Source organism: Ctenopharyngodon idella, chromosome 7 (genome assembly GCF_019924925.1).
Source record: "Ctenopharyngodon idella isolate HZGC_01 chromosome 7, HZGC01, whole genome shotgun sequence".
In the NCBI taxonomy this organism is placed as follows: Eukaryota; Metazoa; Chordata; class Actinopteri; order Cypriniformes; family Xenocyprididae; genus Ctenopharyngodon; species Ctenopharyngodon idella.
In genome coordinates this window covers 1,888,985-1,912,578 of record NC_067226.1, presented here as the reverse complement: position 1 = coordinate 1,912,578, position 23,594 = coordinate 1,888,985, and the positions used below count along the sequence as shown (strand labels likewise).

Below are 23,594 nucleotides of genomic sequence, written 5' to 3'. Positions count from 1 at the left end.
AAAAGCAAAGACTTATGTAAGCAAAGGGTATGTAAGATGAGGGTTGCGTGTGACTAGAGGAAGTCATGCTGACCTGTTCGTCTGTGAGGGGTAACCAGTATATACAGGGAGCTGCTTTAGTTTTGTGGAACAGGTCATCAAGAAGTTTTACAGGAGGCTCTTCTGGTTTGTCTGAAAAAAAAGGAGACAATGTCAAATCAAGTAAAAATGGGGGGAAATGAGATCAGTAAACATTTTACCAGATTTAGTTTTCCTCACCTTTCTTTTCCACTCTCTTCTCTTTGCTCTTGCCTCTCTCTCTGCGTCTTCGTTCCCGCGATCGTGACCGTCTTGTTCTGTCATTTCGGTCATCCCTCCCGAAATCCTTCACTTTATCCCGGTCCCACTCCCGCTCAGAACGAGTCCTCTCTCTTCTCTCCATGGCTCTTTCTCTCTCGGCCCACTGGTCTTTCACAGCTGAAGCCCCTCCGTCTCGCTCCCTTTCTCGTTCCTTCTCTTTTTCGTGATTTGCAGGTGGGAGTGGAGGATGTGCGGCAGGGCGGCCTGAGGTTCCTGAGGCTTGAGGGTCATGACCTACACCTGCACGGTCACTGGACACAAGACCTTTATGGAAGTCCAACTGGAGACAGAAGAAATCACCAAAATGAGAAGCATACCAAGTTTGATTAATAACACGAGAATGACTAAATAATAATGACAAGAGAATGGTGACAGCAAAAAAGCAAGGTGAAGCAAATTTTGTGAATAAACTGTTCAGACCTCATCCTGCTCGCAAAAATCCACCCGTAGTACTTTGGGATTACTCGTAGGCCATTTCACACCATGCAGTGCTTCTCGAGTGGCTGCTGCTTCCTCTATAGAGCAGTACTGAGAAAGAACATGACAGAAGGGAAGTTAAAAGAAACTAATGCATCAGGTGACAAAATATAATAATACCATTAATGAACTATGAGACAACTACTACCCACTACTGTTCAGAAGTTTGGTTTCAGCAAGATTTTTATTTTAAGGATTTTGTCTAATGCTCACTAAGGCTGCATTTATTTGATCAAATACAGTAAAAACAGTAATATTGTGAAATATTAAAAATTAAAAGTAGCTTTTCTATGTAATATATTTTATAATGTAGTTTATTCCTGTGATGGCAAAACTAAAATTTACTCCAGTCTTTAGTGTCACATGACCCTTCAGAAATCATTATAATATGCTGATTTGGTGTTCAAGAAATATTTCTTATTATCAATGTTGAAAACAGTTTTGCTGCTTAATATTTTTGTGGAAACAGATGCATTTTTCAGGATTCGCTGATTAACAGAAAGTTCAAAATCAAAGCATTTATTTGAAATAGAATTTTTTTTTGTAAGTGTAAAACCCTTTAATGTCACTTTTGATCAATTTAGAGTGGTTTCACACGTCGATCAATTGCATTGTTCCGAAACAGGGACTAAATTTGTTACAATGCTGCACTTTCTTCTTGGTTCGGTTTGCTTTCACAAGGCAATATTTCAAAGCATGTTTATGCAAGTCACATGCGTGTACAACTGTCCTCGTATTGGTCAGAGTTTTCTCAGCATCATGCATTAAAATGATTGACAAGTTCGCTCCATGAGCATATTGTGGCTTTTTTGTACTGTTGAGACACACGCAAACACTATACGAATGTAGCCGTCATTCCTGCTGTTCATATTAATTCAAGCGTGCTTTCCCAGGGCTGTCTAGTAGGCTAACAGTGTAGAGACACATAACACTATATGAATGTTATAATGCAGCAAGAGTGGGAATCAAGGCTTCGTCAGGACAGCGTTCTTGCAGACTTGCACGGATAAGCGCGACTACACAACATTTTAAGATGAAGAGGTGCTTTTTGGTTTTTAACTGCAGTAACTAATGTGCTCACTCACAGAATCAAACACTGCTGCATTTTATATAACACATTTCCCACTATGAAATATGATATCGTTTGGGTCGTTGGTCCGTTGGATCGGATTTCTTTCACACCACAAGTGAACCACTCCAGAGTTTGTTTGCAATCGGGCAGAGACCACCTGGTTCAGGCAGTCTCGGAGCGATTGTTTTGGTGTGGGTCTGAGTGCGATTGCAGTGTTCACATATGCCTAAACAAACCAAGCCAAGGGAGAAAACGCACCAGGTTCCGAAACAAACGCTCAGGTGTGAAAGCACCCTTAATCTCTGCTGAATAAAAGTATTAATGTCTTTGATGTTCTAAAAAAAATCTTTTGAACAGTAGTGTAATAATAACGATGAGCTTTAATAATAAATAATAATAATAATATGATGATGATGATGATGATGAAGAAGAATCTTACTGTGACATAGCAGTGAGATTTGATCTTGTCAATCCAGAAACCCTCCTCCACCAACATACCAGTCCGATTTAACAACTCCTTCAGCTGCCCTAAGGTGAAAGGTCGCACCTAGAGAGAAACAGTTCAGAGCAGGGGTTAAAAGATCAGCAAAACTTTTAGTTTCTCCACTATAACACAAAACAAATCTGACCCTCAAGTATTATGTTTCTCGTAAGCGTTAAAGCTTTTAGCAGTTCAGTGGCACTATTCACGCACTCTTAAAATATTTTACTTGAGACGTCCCTACATTACAGTGAGTCACCGGGTAGTGAAATGAGCAAAGTCATCTAATGCTTACCAGGTTGCATACGTGTATGATTTTGGAGGTTTTTCCATGAGGAGGAGACAGCTGGCGACCCGTCCTTATTGGGTCGTCAATAGTTATGGACACACCTGATTTCTGTTGACTGATGGACCGCCGCACCAAAGAATCATTGGGAGTGACTGAGAGGAAAATAAAAACAATTATAATCTTGCTTGTTAAAATAAATAAATAAAAAAGCTAGGGATTTCTTAAAGCATGTTAATATAAGTAGGAATTAAACTAGCAAATTAAGGAATTACCTTTCTTGGAATCACCTTCCTGTGTTTCTATGCTAGCATGAGGGGAGCTCTCCTGTTTCCTATGTATTTCCTTCTCTCCTCCTGTCCATTTCGTCTCTTCTTCATTATCATCATCCTCCTCCTCCATTTCTTTCTGCCCATTCTCATGTCCATCAGATGGAACAATCTGAACAAAAGTTTAAAGGTAAAGATTAGAAGTTTACTGAATGGCAGGGACAAAACATGAACTTTAAAAGACAATAACAAAATACTTTCCTATTAAAAGATTCAGATAGTGGATTTTACCAATAACTGATAAACCGATTAATTAAAATGGATACTAAATGAAAACAAACAAAATACTCCATGAAATGAATGCATAAAACTGACCAGATGGATATAAACTAATGCAAACGGATTAGGGATGAGCCAACCCAATACTTGTTATCGGCTCCGATACTGCCATTTCCGCCGGTCAGACGAGACCGATCCAAATGCGATATTGTACATATACTATTCGGTGTTATTGTTAAGCCCCACAAAAGGCACTAAAACATTATTAAAGCACCATAAAGTTTTGTGCACTACAGCCGAAGTCTTCTGAAGCTATTCCATAGTTTAATGTGAGGTACAGATGAATAATTAAGTCAAGTTCATGTAAACTCTTCTCTCCACTGTGGCTGTCTGTCATTCTCCATTCAGCATTCTGCGTGTCGTGTTCGGTTACGACAGTCAACACGATGAAACTCTCTCCAAAATGATTCAATGTTTCTATTATTATTATTATATCTTTATCTTGGAGTTTATTGATATTTCTAAATCACGTCATCTTTCTACCGGGTGTCCGTTAGATCACAACACTGGAGTAGAGAGCGCTATGAATTGTTCTTCACACGCACAGTAACTGACATTTAAAACTGTTTAAAGAAAAGATTCAATAAACTATTACATAAATATAATACACTACTCATCAATATCTCTTCCCTTTGTGCTTTGAACCTTCCAATGCACTGCCCACTGTGACTCCATGTTGCTTCAAGCGCATCATTCTGCGCATGGGATGTGCATTAAGGGCTTTGTTCCGCTCTGTATTGGAGCCTTTCATATTATAATGTTTTTGACCAATGAAAGATTATTAATAGCCTTTCTTGTTCTGTCCTATCATACGTTGCTCCCTCTTGTGGAAACTCAAACTCTGCAGTATTGTGCAGCAGTCTTTAGCACTGGTGTTCCTACTATGCAAAGTAAACCTTAACACTTTGTTTTGTCAGCTATCCGTCACCAGCCTGTGCTCACCTGTGTCACTGTGCGCCTGATCTTGAGTCCCTGATCCTCCTCTGGTTCCTCTCGCTCGCGAGGCCCGGATGAGTCCTCATCCACAGAGAGACGCCCCTCATCTGGGTGCAGTTCGACCACCGCCTCCTGTAGGGGCTTGATGTCTGGAATCAGTGTCTGTAAAAGATTACAATTTCTAAGTCATGTGAAAATATTTTTATGCAATAAATTATATATTATATATTTTATGCAGTACTATTAAAACGCAGAACTGATAATCATTCAATTCAAATCTGTCCAAACTATACAATGGCTAAGTATTTAAGCTTTTCATCAAATAAAACCTGAGAAAACTGCAACATTGACCCTATAACATTGAATAATAACAATTCAGTGCGTATCTGCTAAGGTAATGTGGGAGTGGTCTTTGATGATTTACCTTCAATGATTCAGTGGTGATGCTGATTGAAGGCTTCTTGGCAGTGACTGCTGTACTAGACCCCCACCTTCTCTTCCTGCTTGCTCCGCCCACAGGCTCTGACTCAGATGATGCAATCTCTGTTTTACCTAGTGCCAAGAAAAATTAATCACAAAACTGCACAACCAGATCCAGCTGTAAAAGACTGGCAAAGAAGCACAGCGAACCATATAATTCCTAATTGACTCTGCATTCCCTTGTCCACTGGAATGGTACTGCAATTTGTTTTAGCTTCTTTAAGCATATAAGAGCAAGCTTTACAGAAGCTAAAGTAAACATTGAACAGATGTAATTATGGCAATCAATTTGTCAAACTATTCAGTTATTTGAACAAACGTATATCAGATAAAAAGAGAAAAGCAGTGGCAACTTTGCAGCACAACAACAACTGGAACAGGGTTTATTTCAACATTATGCACATCACATGATTTTTGTGCAATCCAATTTATTTTGCATCACTCTAGTTGTTTTGAAAACCATACTTTGTGATGACAGTATCCTACCTATGTTACTGGTTAATGTTCTAGATAAGCAGGTTTTAATAGGCAGTGAAGAGGCAATTTTTACTTTTCTTTGGAGAAAATGCACAGAATGGGCTGCAGTAACCTGTCAGTGGAAAGGGGGTAAGAAAAAGTAACATTCTAAAGACACTTACTGCTCAGGGAGATCTTTCGGGCAGCAAACGATTTTGCAGCGGAGCTCTGAAATGAAATAGAAAGGAGGAGAAACAAGATCCCAGTGGATGTGTGGAGGAAGAGACAGACACAACGGACAAAAGAGACATTGGGAAAAGGAGGGGAATGAGAGAAAGGAGAGGGGGAAGAACAGATGCACAGCTATCAGTTACACTAATACTGTACACTTTGAGCTTTGAGAATCCCACCATTATTATTATAAACTGTTTCTGGATTTTAAAGTCCCTTACATTGTTATAGTTTTAGTTTTTACTTTAACATAACTTCAGCTAACACATGCTTGATTAAATTTCCGTACTTTCCCATATGTGCTGTAAAATACTGGATTACTAACACCCTCTAACCTCATTGTTAATGCAAAAAACCTTCTTTCCACTTTAAGTTATTTAAAAATAAATACATCTTGGGAAAAAGGGTTTTCCTGGTACCATTGACACCTGATTCCTCTCTGGCTTGGCTATGGCCCAACCGCACAGCAGTGTGCACTGTATCTAGGCAACAAAGGTCCAATCAGAGGAGGCTGAGGAGTGAGGGCGAGATACGATCACAACTGAGTGTGCTGATTGGCCGGCTGACAGGAACTGCACTTTTTATTTCAATGGCTGATTTTTTTTGCTCTTGTGGTGGGAATTGTGATTCAAATGGTCTTTGAAAGTCTTTGAAGTTTTTGTTGAGTGTTCAGGAAGCAACGGAAGCCTGGCAAAATACTCCCGATGTCCTCACTGGCTGTGGTGATAGCATCCTCATTACGAACCAACAAGAATCACATGATGTTTGACAAGCCAAAATTCTGGTAACAATCTGTCACAGCATTTTATCATCTGCATAAACTGAAAGTCATTTGTACACATGGTGTCCCATAAAAACACCTGTGACACGTTGGTAAAGATGGTTTCCTTTTTCAACGGTTTTTCAATGGTTTCCTTTTTTCAAGGGTCTCATGCTGTCCACAAGTTCATCTGGGAATTTTCTGGGAAGGCTGTTTTTAATCAGACTGGAGCAAGTTCTTTGAAATATCCCAGCAAGTTCATTTGTATTGGAAGTCAATCCTTTAAAAAAAAAAGGGCTGCATGGCTGTTGACAAACTGATGAGACCCAAAAACAACAGGAAAAATAGTTGGTAGTAAATCCAGTGGTTAGTCCATAAGCATCGCTTCATTATCTCAGAGTACTCGACTTTCTGAGATCAGTCCACAGGCATGTGAGAAATAGCAAGTGTTTGTGTAATGAGTCTGTGCAGATATCAGTTCATTCAAGTACTGAAATGTGAGAAAAAAATAGCAGGAGGCGTCAAGACACTTAAACAGCTGTGTTCCCATCATGCTGATATGAGAAGTCCATCTGATGTTTGTGTTTGGTTAGCATAAACACTTTGAAAAAAGTCTCTGTTGGTGAGCAGCATTCTTTTCCACAAATACGAATGACGCCTCCCCATCTCACCAGCTATTTTGGCTTCTCTTAAGCAGTTCCATCAGGAGGCCACATCAGTTTTGTATGACGAGGCAGTGGCCACTGATCCGGCAGGTTCCATCAGGCTAAGTGTGCAGTGGTGACTCTGGGGGCCTAGCTCAGGTACAGCCGAGACGCTTGGGCATAGCGGGGCAGGTGATGGAGGTGGTAGAGGAGAAGAGGTGGTGGCAGTATGCAGGTACCAGTATGAGCAATGGAAGAGGGGAGGGCACCTTCACAACAAAGCAATCAATGGGATTTTAAACCACAAAACAGTCATACTACCAGATCCAGAGATAAAAAAGAGAAAGGGAACAAGAGCAAAAGACACAAGAGTGGCAGAGAGAAAGAAGTAGCAGGGAAAAGGGAAGAGAGAAGACAGAGAGAGCCTACATCTCTAACTATATGTTGCCAGGGTCTATCATCTGCTCACTACAACTCAAATACACGCTGTGTACTACTTAGACACTTATGGCACAAAATACGAAAAAGAGGATTGTTTTATAAAAGTGGATGTAACTTTTCAAAGGAGGGTTATCAGATGGAGCTTGCAAAAAGCATCTCGAAACTTCTATCTAAAGCACCACTTGCTAAAAAAATATTGATGTTAAAATAAGAAAAAAATAAAATATATATATGTTGACCTCAATCAACTAGCTGGTCGATGGACAACTAGTTGACCACTCTAACCCATCTCAACATCTTTTAAGCTACAAAAGGATATACATTTAATTAAAAAAAAAAAAAAAATGTAAACGGCATATTTAAAATTAGTACTGATTTAGCCCCTCGCACACAAGCAATGACCTCAACTGTTTCTAATTTCAGACATTGCTACAGCTGCTTCTACTACTGAGTAAGAGGAAAAACAGAAGAGGATAATGGTAACAGCAGTCAAATACCCAATCCTGAACTGAATCTGAAGAAAGATAACAATTTGAGATTACTTTGGCTCCAAAAGTTTCAGCTAGAACTGCCTTACAAACTTCAATTATCCCCTCATAATATTTCAGGGTTATAGTTTCCACTGGGTCTTCGTTCTGTGGGCCTTCTTACCTCCTCGGGATGGGAGTCACTTGATTCTGCCCCCTGGTGGTCAGACTGATGCATAGCACTCTCTGAATGCGAGCGGCCCTCCAGCTCCATAGCAACTTGGCCTGCAGGCTCAGAGAGAGCTTCCTGCTTTACCTCCCTAGAGAAAGAGTTAGTGAACAAGAGAAAGAGAGAGACAGAAAGAGAGTAAGGGGTAAGGTGGCTGAGGCTGCTTGATCTGGGTCACTTCACCTATAAATAACTGCCTGGCTAAATGACTCTCACTGCCAGCATCACACACATACATACATACATAAACAAGATCTTACAACCACAGTCAGAAAACTTGCAAACACTGAGAGGGAAAAACCAATACAACACTTCCACAGTGTCATCAACCAAGGCCCGTATACACATTAAAAATTAAACTGGTGTGAATTATGAGTTCTCTGTACTACTGAATTGTTGTACAGCTAGAGAGGAAATAAAAGTGCAAACAGATGAAATAAAAGAAAGAGAATATAAATTTGCATATACTTGATATAACACGAATGCAGCGGTGAGTCTGAGAAAAAACAAAGAAACAATCTGATTCATGACACTGCTAGTAGTCAGTACATTTATAACTATGTCATTGATGCATTAAAATAGTAAGGCTACGCACAGACAGTCCACTCACCTTGTTAATCCAAGCTCTAATAAAAATCAAGCGAGCGGCCACTTAAGGTTACAGATATTCTGCTTTGTGGCCCTCGAACTTTCCACCAAATAAATGTGCGCGCTTTCCCATGAAAACTTCCCAGGGCTTCAAAATCATTATCGAGGGTCATTACGGTTTCCACAAAAATATTAAGCAGCACAACCGTTTTTAACATTGATAATAATAATAATAATAATAATAAGAAGAAGAAGAATGTTTCCTGAGCAGCAAATCAGCATATTAGACTGATTTCTGAAGGATCATGTGACACTGAAGACCGGAGTAATGATGATGCTGAAAATTCAGCTTTGTCATCACAGGAATAAATTACATGTTAAAATATTAAAACAGAAAAAAAGTTTAATTGTAACATTACATAGTATTACTGTTTTACTATCTTTTTAATATAATAAGTGCAGCCTTGGTGTGCATAACAGACTTCTATCAATAACATTTTAAAAATCTTACTGGCCCCAAACTTTTGAATGGCATTGTACTTCTGATGACATTCATGAGCAGCCATCAGCTCTTACAACAATAAACATACAACAGTGTTCAGACTTGTCTGTATTGTATGCAACACTTTTAATATAACAAATTTAAACCGTGGCAAACAAAGCACTGGCAGGGGAATAGATTAACAGGCTCCTGGCAAGCCCATATCTACAGGGGATTCAATTGCATTTATTGTTCTATGGATAACCAATCCCTCTCTCTCACACATAAACACACACCTGTGCAGCACACCTTGGCACCGTGGTCTCCAGAGACAACACAGCCCTGATGCCATTTGCTCTGAGGAGGGAAAAACTACCTCTGGGTTTTCCAAGCACAAGGCTTTCCCTTTGTATTAAAGCAGTCAACACATGCTGAGGGGAAGGGGGACGGGTAGCTAGATCCCCCGTGGACAAAAAAGCCAAGCGCTTAGAATACTTAACATTTACACATGAATGCAAAGCTGGCAAGCACCAAGAGGAAAACCTGAAAGACCGCCTCAAACTGAACTACAGTGGCCCCAGAGTTCATTTTCTGTTCAGTAAGACACTTAATAACAGATAATGAATAATAATGTATTTAAGACTGACTTTAATAATATTTATACACAGATTGACATTTTGAAGTTTTATCTCTTAAGCTTAGAACACATTTTAAAAACATTTCTGTGATTTTCCATCACTGATGTCATTGCTGCTTACTAGGGTGCATCCCCTTTCCTCCTGAAGACTTTCAATACCTAGCACATGAACACCATGCTTATGATTTGCTTTGCTTTAAACAAAATAGTTGAAACCTAATTTGGATCACTTAACTCTAGGATCATTCTTTACCACACTATCAAGCACCAAGTAACACTTACACTACGACTAATTGCTTACATAAATAGCTACACTGTTAAATGGACTTCGGTGAAATGCAAGCTGAGTTAATATTGTTTTATTTATAAGATGAGACGCTGCAATCCTTTTCATAGAGGCCATCGTGGACACTGGTATCTCCATTACTAATTAAACACTACATGCATCTCTCGTGATTAAAAACGCCAGAGAATTGCTCACATCCTTAATGAACCCAAGTGCCTGAACAAGAACCCCTTCCCCCAACATCATGACGAAAACGCCTGCGTTTAAAAATCTAATGATACACATATAAGCATTTTTGGTAATCATATGCGGCATCTAATTCAATTCGATCCTTATGACAGCAAAAATGCTCTCTAGGTAGACAGCTCGCTGGGTTTTAAGACACAGCCAAGCCCTCTGCGATTTCGAGATAGTACCCAAGATAAAACGATGTTTCGTTTCACATTCAACTAAAGATAGCACAGGGACCACCGCACAAGCTCGATCGATTATGATCATAATATAAATATCTATCACCTCAACGATGTGCCAACCTATCGCCGTAGGGTATTTCTAGAAACCACCTCTCCCTCTCTCAACCCTTACCCGTTTTTGTTGCCGTCCGACAGCATAATGTCAGGCTGTAACCGGGAATGCGACGGCCGATTCTATACCGGTTCTGACGGTCACGGATGCGTAGGAAGAAATGTGAGAAGCGGACGCGCTGCAAAGCTGTTTTTTTTTTCTCTCTTGTGCAATGCGTCGGTATAGTCACGGCGGCGCTCACAGAGCAGCCATATTGAGCAGAGCTGGGGGAAGTGAGAAGTACAAGCAGGACCCCTCCTCCAAGGCCACGCCGGTTGATAGGCTGTCACATAGAACGCCTGATTAAAAATACAACCGCCCTCACATTTCATATTCAAAAGTCAAATTAACTATTGCTTGAACGAGTTTTAAAATGTATTTATTTGGATGAGTGTATAGTACATTTCTAACTAATAAACGTTAATAAAAAGATTTTGTGAACACTTAAAGGGATAGTTCACAAAAAAAAAAAAAAACAATTCTGTCATCACCCTCATGTGGTTCAAAACCTGTATGACTTGCTTTCTTCTGCAGAGCTCAAAATAAGATATTTTGAAGAATGTTGGTGACCAAACCTTTTTGTCTATTGTATGGACAAAATACAGACATTTCTTCTTTAATGTTCCAAAGAAAAAAAAGAAAATCATACAGGTTTTGAACCACATGAGGGTGAGTAAAATCACAGAATTTAAATTTTGTATTTCTGCATACATTTTACATTCATTGTTATCAGATTATTAAATAAACTAGATAAAGAGAATGCAGATAAACATAATACACAAATGTTAGCATTTTCCACTTTTTTATTGACCAAAATGATCCAAGAGTATTTTTATTTTTTATTTAAAGTTGACGCTTGCTTGGTTAGAAAACATTGCAAAACTATTTCTAAAGGGTTTTAGGTCCAGCATATTGAGCAAAAATAGATTTCCTATTTAGATAAAATAGTCAGATATTTAAGTAATTCATGCAAGGAAGCCCAACAACATCAGAGTTAAGCAGTGTTGTATGGAAGAACTGGACAAATTTCCTCCAAACTGATGATGTGCAGGACTGATCCACAATGGAAATGTGTGGTTGCCATTCTGCTGCTAAAAAGGAGGTTACACCAGATACTGAAAGCAAAGGTTCACATACTTTTCCACTCTCAGATCATTTTGCTTAATACATAATACATTGTTTATTTGTGCTTATTTGTTTATTCAGTTTCTCTTTATTTAGTTATAGGACTTTGATGAATTACAGAAAATGATTTAATTCTAACTTTCTAGTGTCACTGTAGAACTCTTGTAATACAACCCTGGGATCTAAAAACATTTCTAGTATATACAACGAGAAGTTTATTAGGATGTTGTTTTCATTTTTAATTATTTGTCAGAATTAATGCTTGTAGTCATTCTTAAAAACCTGTGCACAACAATAACCATTAGTCAGTATTTGCTTCATAAGTTCTCACAGCTCTCCTCACTACATTATTAAAATTATCCAACACATTAACCATACCCAATGTAGCATTAAAGGCAGGGTTCCTACACATTTTCCATTTCAAAATTCCATACTTTTCCAGACTTAAATTTCCAAACCTCTCTGTAGATTTTCAGACAATAAATGGTTCATACAGCATTATTTTCAGCTTTATATGTGGTATTTAGTAGTCATCTGTAAATATTTCTATTTATTTTCTCAGGGGTTTTTTTCTTCATTGTTTCATTGATTTTCTCAAAGTGACAACATACAGAGCCCCTAAAATAAATAAATAAACAGACAGACATGCACTTGAGAAAGAAACCTTTTCATGCCCTCGAGAAACTATGCACAGGAATTTGTGTTCTTACGCATTACTATTTCTAGTTTTACTCTATAACCTATTTCCTTTGTGGATCACTGCCATCTTACTATGAAGAAAACAAAAGTATGGATGCACATGAATTTATAGAGATCTATTTGCTCAAAAATTAATTGGCTTTCCTTAGTAGTACCTCTAATATCAAGGCCTAATGTCCAATTTAACGCATCCTCTGTGGTGGCGGAGAAACCTTAACACGAAATGGGCTGATGGCACAATACGGCTGTGTGCATTGTCCTATTTACCAAGTTCAAGGGTCTATAAAAAAGACTGGTACTGTAAAAAAAAAAAAGTGTTTAAAATTTGGCATACTTTGTGGCGGCCAATAAACCACACCCCAAAATAGGCTGATGGTGCAATAGGTGGCTCAGTGTGCGGTGCCTGTATATTTTTAATTTTTCCAAAGGTCCTTTTAGAGGCTGTAATTCGGTGCCAATATCATCTTGGGAAGAAACCCAAAACGCAAAAGTGCACCTTGAATTCATTCAGTCATGTTTGACAATCATTAAAGAATCACTAAACAGCTGCCATGAAAAAAAAAAAAACACTTCTTGTATGATAAATTTATTTTCATTAAATTCTTAATCTTCTATTATAGAAAACTAAATGGGGGCAATAGTCTGGAAATGCAAATAATTTTCCATATCGTTTTCTTTTTTCCATACATTTCCAGACCTGGAAATTACTCAAATCAAATTCCATACTGCATAGGAACCCTGTAAAGGGATAGTTCACCCCAAAATGAAAATTTTGTCATCATTTACTCACCCTCATGTCATTCCAAACCCATGAGACTTTCATTCACCTTCAAAACACAAATTATATTTTAATGAATGCTGAGAGATTTCTGTCCCCCACCATTGACAGCTCGGCAACTACCACTTTGATGCTTCAAAACGTTCATAAAGACATCATAAAACTAATTCATATGAATCGAGCGGTTTAGTCCAAATTTTCTGATGAGACATCACTTTATATGATGAACAGATTTAATTTAGGCTTTTATTCACATATAAGCATTCAACAATGCACAAAAGATATGGTAAACGGAAGCTGTGAGACGTGTGAGAACCAATGAAATTCATTCTCATGTTGAGCTTCTGTTCATGTTCGTAGATCAATGTTTATATGAGAATAAAATCCTAAATTCAACCTGTTCATCAAATAAAGAGATCAATCTCTTCAAAAAAATTTGGATTAAACTGCTCAATACATATGGATTATTTTGACTATATCTTTATGAACTTTTTGAAGTGACAAAGTGGTAGCTGCATGGACTGTCAATGGAAAGACTGAAATCCCTGTGATTTAATTTAAAATATCTTAATTTGTGTTTTGAAGATACTACTAGATCTTCAACTCTAGATCTTGATAGAACTAAAGTTTTATGGGTTTGGAAAGACATGAGGGTGAGTAAATGACAGTTTTTTAAATTTATTTTTTGGGTAAACTAACCCTTTAATTCCACTACATGTCATTAAGAAATAAAGACCAAGAGGGACTCCCATCTGCTGGATGTCCTGGTGGAAAAGCAATGAATAAGAGCAAATGGGCAATCTCACTAAACTATGCATGACAACAGACGTCAGAGTTTGAGCTCATACATTTCTGAGCTCACACATGCTGGGTGGTCCTGCATTTAGACAAATTTCTCTGATTTCAAAGATGGCAAAGGGGAGACAATGGTTATGAAATTCAATGAGATGTGAAAGACAATAAGGAATGCTTGTGACTTGAATGACGATGATTTCACACCGTTTGAACAGTGAATTTCTGTAAATTTCCAGTTATTTGAGCTTGATTGAAATAATTTTAAAAATCATTACACAGAGATTGAATATGTAGAGGATACCTAGAAAAACCTTCATAAAACATTTTCCTGGTTTTGCATGATCATGGGAATCATGGAATCATTTTTTTAACATTACATTCTGTAGGTACTTCAGAAAGAGAGATACAACAGAAACAGAAAGACTTAAAAAAAATAAAAATAAATAAAAAGATATTATATTGTGTCTGAGAATGCATTTTAAAGTGCCCCTATTATGGATTTTTGAAAATTACCTTTCATGCAGTGTGTAATGTAGCTGTTTGTGAATGTAAACAGTCTGCAAAGTTGTAAAGCTGAAAGTGCATCATAAAGTTATTGTCTCTCAAAAGAAAGAGTCGACTCTGAACCGCTTAAACAAGTAGTTTGTAATTCAAATCCCATTTCCACAAAGATTACACGTCACAAGTTAAAACATTTGCATAATGCCCGCCTACGTTATTATGTTATGCATGGACATCCCGCAAAAACTTGAACCCCTCTGAAACACTGTAGCTCGTTCGTGTGGATAACATGTCGACAAGATATTGTGCTCTGCTCTGTGAAAGGAAATTCGGTTTATTTTCACTTCCAAAGGATGAGGCTGTGAAGAATCAGTGGTTAAAGATGGGACAGTACCTGCTTTATTTGGAACAACTTGCTCCTCAGAATCACAACTTGTAAATGTGATTAATTATTGATGTATTTTATACAGAGTGTTCAAAATACATAGTTTTGTGTTTTAGCTATATTGTGCATGTCTCCGGCTAACCGGCTAACGTTATTACCAAAGCCCCTGGAAGGCAAGCCTGCAACCTTTAGCCAAAAAAGCATTACAGCTAATGCTAACGCTCCGGCTGTAGCGGTACGCAGGGAAGGAGATCAGAGGCCATTACACGATAGACTAAGAGGTGCCACACGTGATTAAATTAGTCGTTACAATTTCTCCAATGGTAAGAGATACAGACCCTCTCATTTCCCTATGATAATACAATCTCTGTTATTACTGTCTTACTGAAATACTTTTGCTAATCAGCTGTGGGCCACTATTACCTAAAACAGTGTTCATTAACGCAGACTGTCTGTCCTTCTTACTTCTTTGAGTAATGATAAAGGATGGAGCAAGATTTATTTTACAAACTTTAATGTTACATCAGTCATTCACATTAGTGCTCGGCTAACGTTAGCACTGTTATTGATACAGTTAATGATATAGTTCCCACATGTGCACAGCAATAAATTAGAAATATACACATCGGTTTGTTGATGGACATAATTAATGCTGATGGTGAGGAATTACAGTTGCAACATCTCATGATGAACGTCAAACTGAATAACTTAGCGTATCACTGAGAAACTTATGCTCAAGTCATCCTTGCGATGGAGGTTTGGGTTGAATAACTAGTTCTTCCAATATTTCATTATCGGACTTGCCCTCGGATTGATATGGTAAAATCGATGACTTTGTTACTGTCTTTACAGTGTATACAATCGCTGAGCTTTAGGAAGCTCCGGAGCTGTAAGTGGTAGAGGTCTGCAACCCGACAGGCCCCGAAGAACTCGCGGATTTCGGGTCGGGTTCGGGTTAAGTTTTCATGAATAGCTTCGGGTTCGGGACTGTAACTGAGAAAAACTATATAGGCTGTTATATAAGCCTTGTGTGCCATCTTCTGTGTTGTGCTCGAAAGCAGCACAACGAATTTTACCGAATAACAGGTGAGCCAGGGGATAGCACAAAATGATACACAAGCCTCTAAAATTACTACACAATAATGTGTGTGTGAAGTGAATGACTACTGAGAGCAGCCACAAATCAAATAGCCGCGCTGCTGTTTGTCTCAAAAATCAGAGCTTTGTCAAGAGTAGGTCTACTGTTAAATACTACATCATTTAACATGTATATTTAAATATTTTAAACATTGTATGATATCACAGACGAATAAGTGTAAACTCTATGAATGAAATGAGCCTAGCACGTTCATAAATCAAATAGCCGTGTTTCTCTTGCATCTCTCAGAAATCAGCTTTGTCAAGACTACTATCATCTAAACACTACATCATACACATTTTGTATTTTTTTATTTGATATGTGTATTTAAATGTTTAAAATATTGTTCGATATGATACATGACAGTGCAGAATGAAATGAGGCACGATAACACAGCAAATGGCCTCTGTGCATCTTTTCTACTACTTAGCCTGATGTTTCTGTCTATTTAAAAGCTGTACGATATGATCTTGTTATTCAACCAATTAATAGCTCAGCGGTTACGTGCAGTATAGGTCTTACAAAGCTGTCTGGGCTTGTGATAGCAAGAATGGTACATCTCTATAGCGACGGATTTCGGGTTCGGGTCAAACGATCTTGGGTACGGGCCGGGTTCCGGCCTCAGTTTAAAGCCCGTGCAGACCTCTAGTAAGTGGTAGACCAATCACAACAGACTGGGCCATCCGGCCAATCAGATCAGAGCAGGCTCACAGAAAGGAGGGATTTAGAGTAGTGATGGGCATTTTTGGCAATTTTTCATTTCGATCATCGATAGGTTTCAAAAACGGTTAATCGAGTACTCGGGGGGCGGGGCGTGTGCGGGGGGCGGGGCATGGACATCATGGAGATAATGAAAATATCTGAAGACTGTTAGGAAAATGAATGTTAAAAGTAAAAATATGAGATGAAAACCTGTCTATGAAAACATGAGAGAGAAAGAGAGAAAGAGCTCACGCGCGTTCACGACAGCGCGCTAAATAACGGGTAAGTACAGAATTTACTGTTGATTTCTATAAATTTCTCATTATAATGCCATGTTTATGGCAGATCTGTGCTTTATTTTAATCACATTATTAAGTGATTCCATAAATCGCCTGCGCGTTTTCGAAGCCATGCGAATATGACGAAAAATGCACTGCTGCATTATTATAACATCAGCATTTTTATTTTTATTTAAAAAGAAACATCTAAAAGCAATATGACCGTCTCAAATAACTCAGTCAATATCGGGCATTGCATTGGAGCATGAAACTAAACACTGATATGCAGCGCATTCAGCATCTTAATAAATGTTGATATCCCGACCCAACGCATCCTATATTAGATTAATCAGATGTAGCTATTAGTACAACTTTCATCTGCAAAAGGTTTGCGAATACAAACGTGAGCTTGACCGAAAGTGTAACTCCGATTGTGCTTTAAAAAGTGTCACTAATATTTCAGCAATATTTTGGATTCAATTTGCACTTTCTGATCAACCAAAATTTTACAGTAAGAAAATCACTGATGATTATTGCTAAATTAATTATGAATAGAATTGAAAGGATATTTTCAGCACAAGATTAAAGCGCTGCACAGCTTGCATTGAACTGTATTTTCATCTATCTTGTCAAAGTGAAACTAGACATCACTACGTGACTTCGAGGCCATTCTCTCTCGTCACGTCTTTTGACGCGTGCTGTGGAAAGCTAAACAATCAGAACTCAGGGTGCCGCCCAAAGTGCTGCTATAACCAATCAGGAGAAAAAAGAAAAAAAAAAAATACATTTTTACATACGATCGTTGCTGTCACGGTCGAGTACTCGAGTACTCGGTCGCTGTTGCACATCCCTAATTTAGAGAGACTGATTCATCCGATAAATCGTTTGAGAATCATTGAAAAATGTGGTGATGTGCTATGTATATTATGAGAAAATTAAAGTGTTTTTTGAACTTTGATGCATGTAAACCTGTTGTAGGAGACCTCCTAATCAGAATTAGGAACCTTTCAAATAGCATAGTAGGGGCACTTTAATGGTTTAATTTTATTATGTTTATTGTTTAAAACTCATTAATAAATAATATGAATTTTTGCATTGTATAAAACGCAATGTAGTGCGTCTATGAAATACTTTGCTGACCTGGAAGACTGAGCCTTATTTTCTTCTTCAACATCTGCTCTTCTGTTCTTTTTCTCATCCTAGTTTGAGTAAAGAAAGACAAATTCATCAAAGATCATATTTACAGTGAATTCATTCCATTATATACTTTTTTTATTGTTTATTTGAACAAATCTCCTTTGTGTTTGTCCTCAGATCACACTACGAGTGTGAGAAGTTGTGCTGAACTCATGTACACCCAGAGAGACACAGTCAGACTGGTGCATCAGTATGAGCATGGCAGGTTTATCATCAGAACACACTAAAGGCAGAGTTAACCAACAAAATTAAAAACCTCAGGTCTGATTTGTGGATTACTCACCTTCTTTTGGCTGGGTAGGCTGGATTTTTCCTGGGAAGGAGAGCTTGAAGAACGAGAGGATTCTGAATCTGTGTCAGATGATGATGTCTGACTTGACGTTGATGAGCGTCGTCCAGGAGATTTTTCTCTCAGTGAACTTTTTCTTGTTTTTTCTATTTCACCTCCTCCAGTAGCGTGTGGTGATTTTAGGGCTTTTTTACTTTCTTTTGCTGGTTTAGGTGACTGTTCAGGTGCCTCTTTCTCTAGAACCTCCACTTCTTTGTCCTCCTCGTGTTTTGATTCAGCCATTGCTTTAGAGGGCTCTGTCTCCATAGCAATGTCTTCAGAGCACTTCGGCCCTGTGGTGAGGACTGACATCTGCTCAGGTTTGGAGGGTAACTTAAGTGACTCAGGTGGTGGGACCTCTGAGAAGATTTGTTTTCTCCTAGGTGGGAAAGTTGTGGCTGATGCCAAATGGAATGGTGCAGAGGTCTCATCTGCTTTCTCATTTTCTTTCTCCTCACTTCTTTTTTCTTCCTCTCTCTCTTTCTCCAACTCGGAGTCTTGAGCATCTTGTTGAGCAGGGACCACTGCGGGTACTGACATGGACACCTCTGACCCGAAAAGCTGCTGAGCTGAGCCTTGCGCTTCTGGTTCACCATCCTCCTGCTCTTCAACTTCCATCTCTCCTTCTCCCTCCATCCCTTCCTTCTGTGCACCAAACACGCCCTCAGACTCCATTTTTCGGACCAGCAGGCTAAGGGGACCTGGTCTCCGTGTGGATGGTGGTTCTGGGCTGCTGGATCTAGAACTGGAGCTGGACTCCTGTCTTTTGAGGGATGGAGAAGAGACCATGCCTGCCCCTGGAGCAGCATCTTCTGCTATGCCGGCTGGCTCATCTTGGTCATGCGGGCTCTGTTTGGGAGTGTCAGGTAGTGGGAAAGAGAGCTCTGGAGGTGGTGATGGGGGAGGAGTAGGCTGACGGAGTTGCAGAGGCGGCTGGTGGACTGGTTGAGGCTGGGGAGGGATATGTTGTGGGGGCTGAAGCTTTCGACGGGATCGCTGGGGGGCTGCAGCTGGTGGAGCATGTACCGGAGGAGCACGGACGTCCTTTTTCCCATGTGAGGAAGGGCCCCATTCATCATCATCTTCACTGTCATCATCATCATCATCCTCATCCTCATCGCTATCAACTTGAGAACAAGCTGCAGCCCCTGCAGAACGGCTCAGCTGCAACACTGAATGGGCAAGACCTGCTTCAACTGGCGCAGTTCCCTCTCTCTCTTGGGAACGGGGCATCATGATTGGCAGGCCTTGACGCTCTGGTTGTCCAACCACGCGCACAGACAAGGAGGCAACTGCTCGTGGAGGAGAGGGTGTTGCTACCTCCTCGTGGCCGGGGAGGAACGAAGGATGCCAGATCCTCCCAGCTTTAGTGTCAGGTGATTCTTGAGACACAGGAACAGGGCCTGTATCCAACCTGTGTGATCCCATTAACCCGGGGTCCTGCGGCAACCCTCCTCCACCCGCCTGGGTTACAGACAGATGAGAGTGTACAATGCGATGCTGGAAAACATTGTAAATGAAAGATTAAACACATACATAGGCACAATTTGTAATTATTTATGCAGTAGTAATAATGTAATCTGTTATCAACCGAATATGATTATTTGACAATAAATGAAAGCTGCCTATTATTTCCTCAGAGCACACTGCAAGTGTGAGAAGTTCTGTTGAACTCACTTACACCCAGAGAGACAGAGTCAGACTCTGGTGCATCAGTATTAGCATGGCAGGCTCATCATTGGAAGCACAACATGACTGTATAATTGATATTACAATAGATATATTACAATAGAAATCATTTGTAACATTATCCCCTAGATTAACAGACAAGGCTTAAGCCTATTCCCAGATTAAATGCATGTCTGAACTGTTTTAACTGAAAGCAACATGCACTGACACTGGGGGTAGGGGCTAATGATCTTAAGTTGCCTAAATGTGTTTTAACATATAATAACATATTGTGAACAGCCTGAATAATGGCACTTATGTGAACATTAATTTTAACGCAACGCAAGTCTACAGCGTGTGTGAGACAATGTGTTCTTCTTCTGTTGTCTGAGAGTTGATTGACAGCTTTTAGGTGCGTAACATTTTTTTAAGGCAATAAACGCACAACCTATTCGATATTCTAAAATTAAATCAACTAATCGAACATTCAAAAATCGTGACATCCCTAGTGCGTACTCACCTTCTCTGGCAGAAAGGAAGTGCTACCCTTGGTTGACATGAGGTCATCCTCCTCAGGGTCAGCAGGACTCTGTCTCTCTGAAAGCAGCATATTGCAAAGGTCACGAATATTGCTTTTTAAGGAGAAAACATTTATTGTACAACCTAAAAAGTCTAAAATAAAATGAGATTACAAGCTTATGTGAAAATCCAAGTCCCTATGAAAGCTATAAGTGCAGAGCAACAATAATGCACAGGTAAAGAAAAGTAATCTAATAAGCAAACAAAGAGTATTACTGTTTAATGGCACTGAAAATCACCAAGCATTTCCTCAGAGCACACTGCAAGTGTGAGAAGTCAAGTTAACTCACGTACACCCAGACAAACACTGGTGCATCAGTATTAGCATGGCAGGCTCATCATTGGAAACACTAAATAAGCGTACAAGACTTCAAACATTATGAATCACTGTATGTTGAGAATGCCCGCACAGATGGTGTAGTCAAGTCAGTGTTATAACCTGTGTGTATATATATGTTCGTGTGGGTCCGCTTACCATCTGCCTCGGTGGCCTCTCGGGCTTCTCTCTCCAGTCTCTGTCGGAGGAGCTCCTGCTGTTTTGCCAGGTACTGCTTTATAAAGCTGTTCTGACTCATCTCCTCTCCAATCTGAAATATATACAGAGAAAGCACACTCCAATCAAGGTCATTTTATTTACAACTGCTGGATCCAATAAGCACGACAAACTTCTAATAAGCATGTAACAGATGTTCGGAGGCTATATATGACATTTTATTGTGGGTTAAAACTCCATTTATCTGATGCTCTGATGGCAGTCTCACTAATTACATAATGCATTTATATATAAATGCTATATTTATTAAGAATAGTTCACCCAAAAATGAAAATTCTGTCATAATTTATTCACCCCCAAGTTATTCCAAACCTGTATGAATTTCTTTCTTCTTATGAACACAAAATAATTTATTTTGAAGAATATGGATAACCAAACAGTTGATAAGCCCAATTGACTTCCATTGATTTTTTTTTCCATACTATGGAAGTCAACGGTGACCATCAACTGTTTGGTTACCCATATTCTTCAAAATATTTTCTTTTATGTTCAGCAGAAGAAATAAATTCATACAGGTTTGGAACAACTTGAGGATGAGTAAATGATGACAATTTTCATTTTTGACTGAACTGTCCCTTTAACCCTGTAAAGCCTGACATATGTAATAATAGTCAGAAAAATCTGTTTTTGTGTGTGCGCGTTTTTTTTTTAATGGAGCAGTTTATTTAATGCATCAGGATTTTATTGTCCATAAAGTATGATATATAGTAAAAACATGGAGCTTACACTCAAAGAGGAAAAACGCCTACATTTTATTCAGAGGCCAAAGTTGAACAATCTGTTTTGATTTATATGAAGAAATTCAATCAATTCAGATCAGTTAATCAATTAGACTTTTTATAACAGTATAACAGATTATGTAAAACAAAATATGTATGGATAATCAAGTAAACCCAAGTTGCTTCAGACCAGTAGCTAAATGTTCTTGAAATTACTTTTATTAGCGGTATAAAAGTTATTCTTATGTTTACTTTATAAAAATCATTAAAGATTTCACTGCAAAAAGATTTGTACACAAAACTTACTAAAAAGTATCAATCAGACAGCAGAAAGCATATAGTAGATTGTGTTTTTAGCAAAGATTTGATCATGTTGATAATTTAGACATAAATCTATAAATAAAGCAAATGAGGTGAGGAGAAAAAGTAAAAACAAAATCCTACCTGCGAGTTGGGCTGAAGACCAATGTGATGGGTTGATGTTCGCTGGAGATTCTCCAACATAAGTGCCTTCACAAAGACAACAGAATATGCACATTTAAAATACAGCACAGAAAATATGACAGACACACCACACCTAATAAACAAAAGAACTGCTTTTTATGGCAAACACTGGGTTTCGGTCCTAAAGCTGATAAAGCGTGTTGCTTGAGATACAAACCTATTTAATGCATGTTCATATAAAGAAAAGGTCCGACAGCTCTCATAAATATCTCACTTACCCGACCAGCACAACATGACCGCTTGCGACTTGATACAAATGAGTGTTTGGTATCGCTGAATGAAGTGTTTATATTAGGGGTGGGAGTGGCATTAGCCTTTCAAATTATTCACTACATTAGCAAATACTTAGCAGATGACTCCGTTAATCGGGCAGTTTACCGGTCGTTATGCTAATTGTCGATGGAAAACAGGAACTGAAAGAAAGAAAAAAACTCACGTTAATGCGATTTTGTACGAGTGAAAAAAGTGTGAAATAGCCTATAATCCGACCCCCTAAAACGCGGTTTTTAAAACCAAATTAGTTGTGTGATTTACATAGAAATAGTCCATGTGAATGGCCCAAACTGAATTAATGAGCGTGTTTATCACTTTTCACATTGTAACTAGAAACAAATGGCTATTTCTACCGTGTTTATAAATGTTGTGCAAGTTTCCACGCGCATCCATCACATGAGACTGACAAGCGCGCGCCCCCAACTACAAACATACGACGCGCGGGCACGATGTCAACTCTGAGACCTCGGCTTGTCATGACCCAGACTGTTTAGAAAATACCCGTATGAATGTATCATTTAAATTACGTATTTCAACTGCATAAAATATGGAAAACAACTGCTGTGCGAAGCGAAAAACGATCGAAACTCTCCATATGCACTCGACAAACATTCCCGCTCTCGATGCACCGATACTTGGCCTGCCTGTCGCCTCTCGTCTTCAGCTCAACTTGACAGCAAGCGCACGGTATTAAAAGCCCGCCCTTTGACCAAACTCACCCCTTTCAGCCTTTTAATAAGTGCATTTTTCTGTCCACTTTTGGCGAGCCCTCTTTGCTCCAGGGCAGCTTTTAAATCCGCCACACGAAGCGAATGAAGCGGCTTGCCGTCTAACGTAACATCCTCGAGTTCCGCCATTTTGCTTCACCCGAGCGCTCGAACTTCTGGGGCTGTGCACGAGCGCACTGCG

The 23,594-nt window shown here is 39.0% G+C and overlaps 1 protein-coding gene and 3 non-coding genes across 5 annotated transcripts in view; all 4 read right to left on the bottom strand.

Annotated features, from left to right (window-relative positions):
- acin1b (apoptotic chromatin condensation inducer 1b) overlaps positions 1–23,594 on the bottom strand; it is a 25,107-nt gene extending 1,513 nt beyond the window's left edge. The window contains exons 1-16 of one of the 2 annotated variants that reach the window (XM_051901422.1): positions 23,405–23,594; positions 22,353–22,418; positions 21,112–21,223; positions 20,578–20,654; positions 18,345–19,889; positions 18,005–18,063; positions 7,863–7,998; positions 5,318–5,363; positions 4,624–4,751; positions 4,206–4,361; positions 2,931–3,096; positions 2,665–2,810; positions 2,328–2,435; positions 760–867; positions 259–619; positions 74–171 (exon numbers count right to left, since the gene is read on the bottom strand). In XM_051901422.1, coding sequence (XP_051757382.1) covers positions 74–171; positions 259–619; positions 760–867; positions 2,328–2,435; positions 2,665–2,810; positions 2,931–3,096; positions 4,206–4,361; positions 4,624–4,751; positions 5,318–5,363; positions 7,863–7,998; positions 18,005–18,063; positions 18,345–19,889; positions 20,578–20,654; positions 21,112–21,223; positions 22,353–22,418; positions 23,405–23,542 — 3,450 coding nt within the window. In that variant the 5' untranslated portion in view covers positions 23,543–23,594. Of the gene's footprint in view, positions 1–73; positions 172–258; positions 620–759; positions 868–2,327; positions 2,436–2,664; positions 2,811–2,930; positions 3,097–4,205; positions 4,362–4,623; positions 4,752–5,317; positions 5,364–7,862; positions 7,999–10,484; positions 10,713–18,004; positions 18,064–18,344; positions 19,890–20,577; positions 20,655–21,111; positions 21,224–22,352; positions 22,419–23,404 lie in introns of those variants that run through there. The other variant, XM_051901423.1, reaches the window with a different exon arrangement.
- Positions 18,170–18,280, bottom strand: LOC127516851 (small nucleolar RNA U6-53/MBII-28). The gene has a single exon (XR_007931099.1). It is a non-coding gene; the product is annotated as a small nucleolar RNA U6-53/MBII-28 (small nucleolar RNA).
- LOC127516849 (small nucleolar RNA U6-53/MBII-28) lies at positions 20,021–20,133 on the bottom strand. Its single transcript, XR_007931097.1, has one exon. It is a non-coding gene; the product is annotated as a small nucleolar RNA U6-53/MBII-28 (small nucleolar RNA).
- On the bottom strand, positions 20,882–20,983 carry LOC127516850 (small nucleolar RNA U6-53/MBII-28). The gene has a single exon (XR_007931098.1). It is a non-coding gene; the product is annotated as a small nucleolar RNA U6-53/MBII-28 (small nucleolar RNA).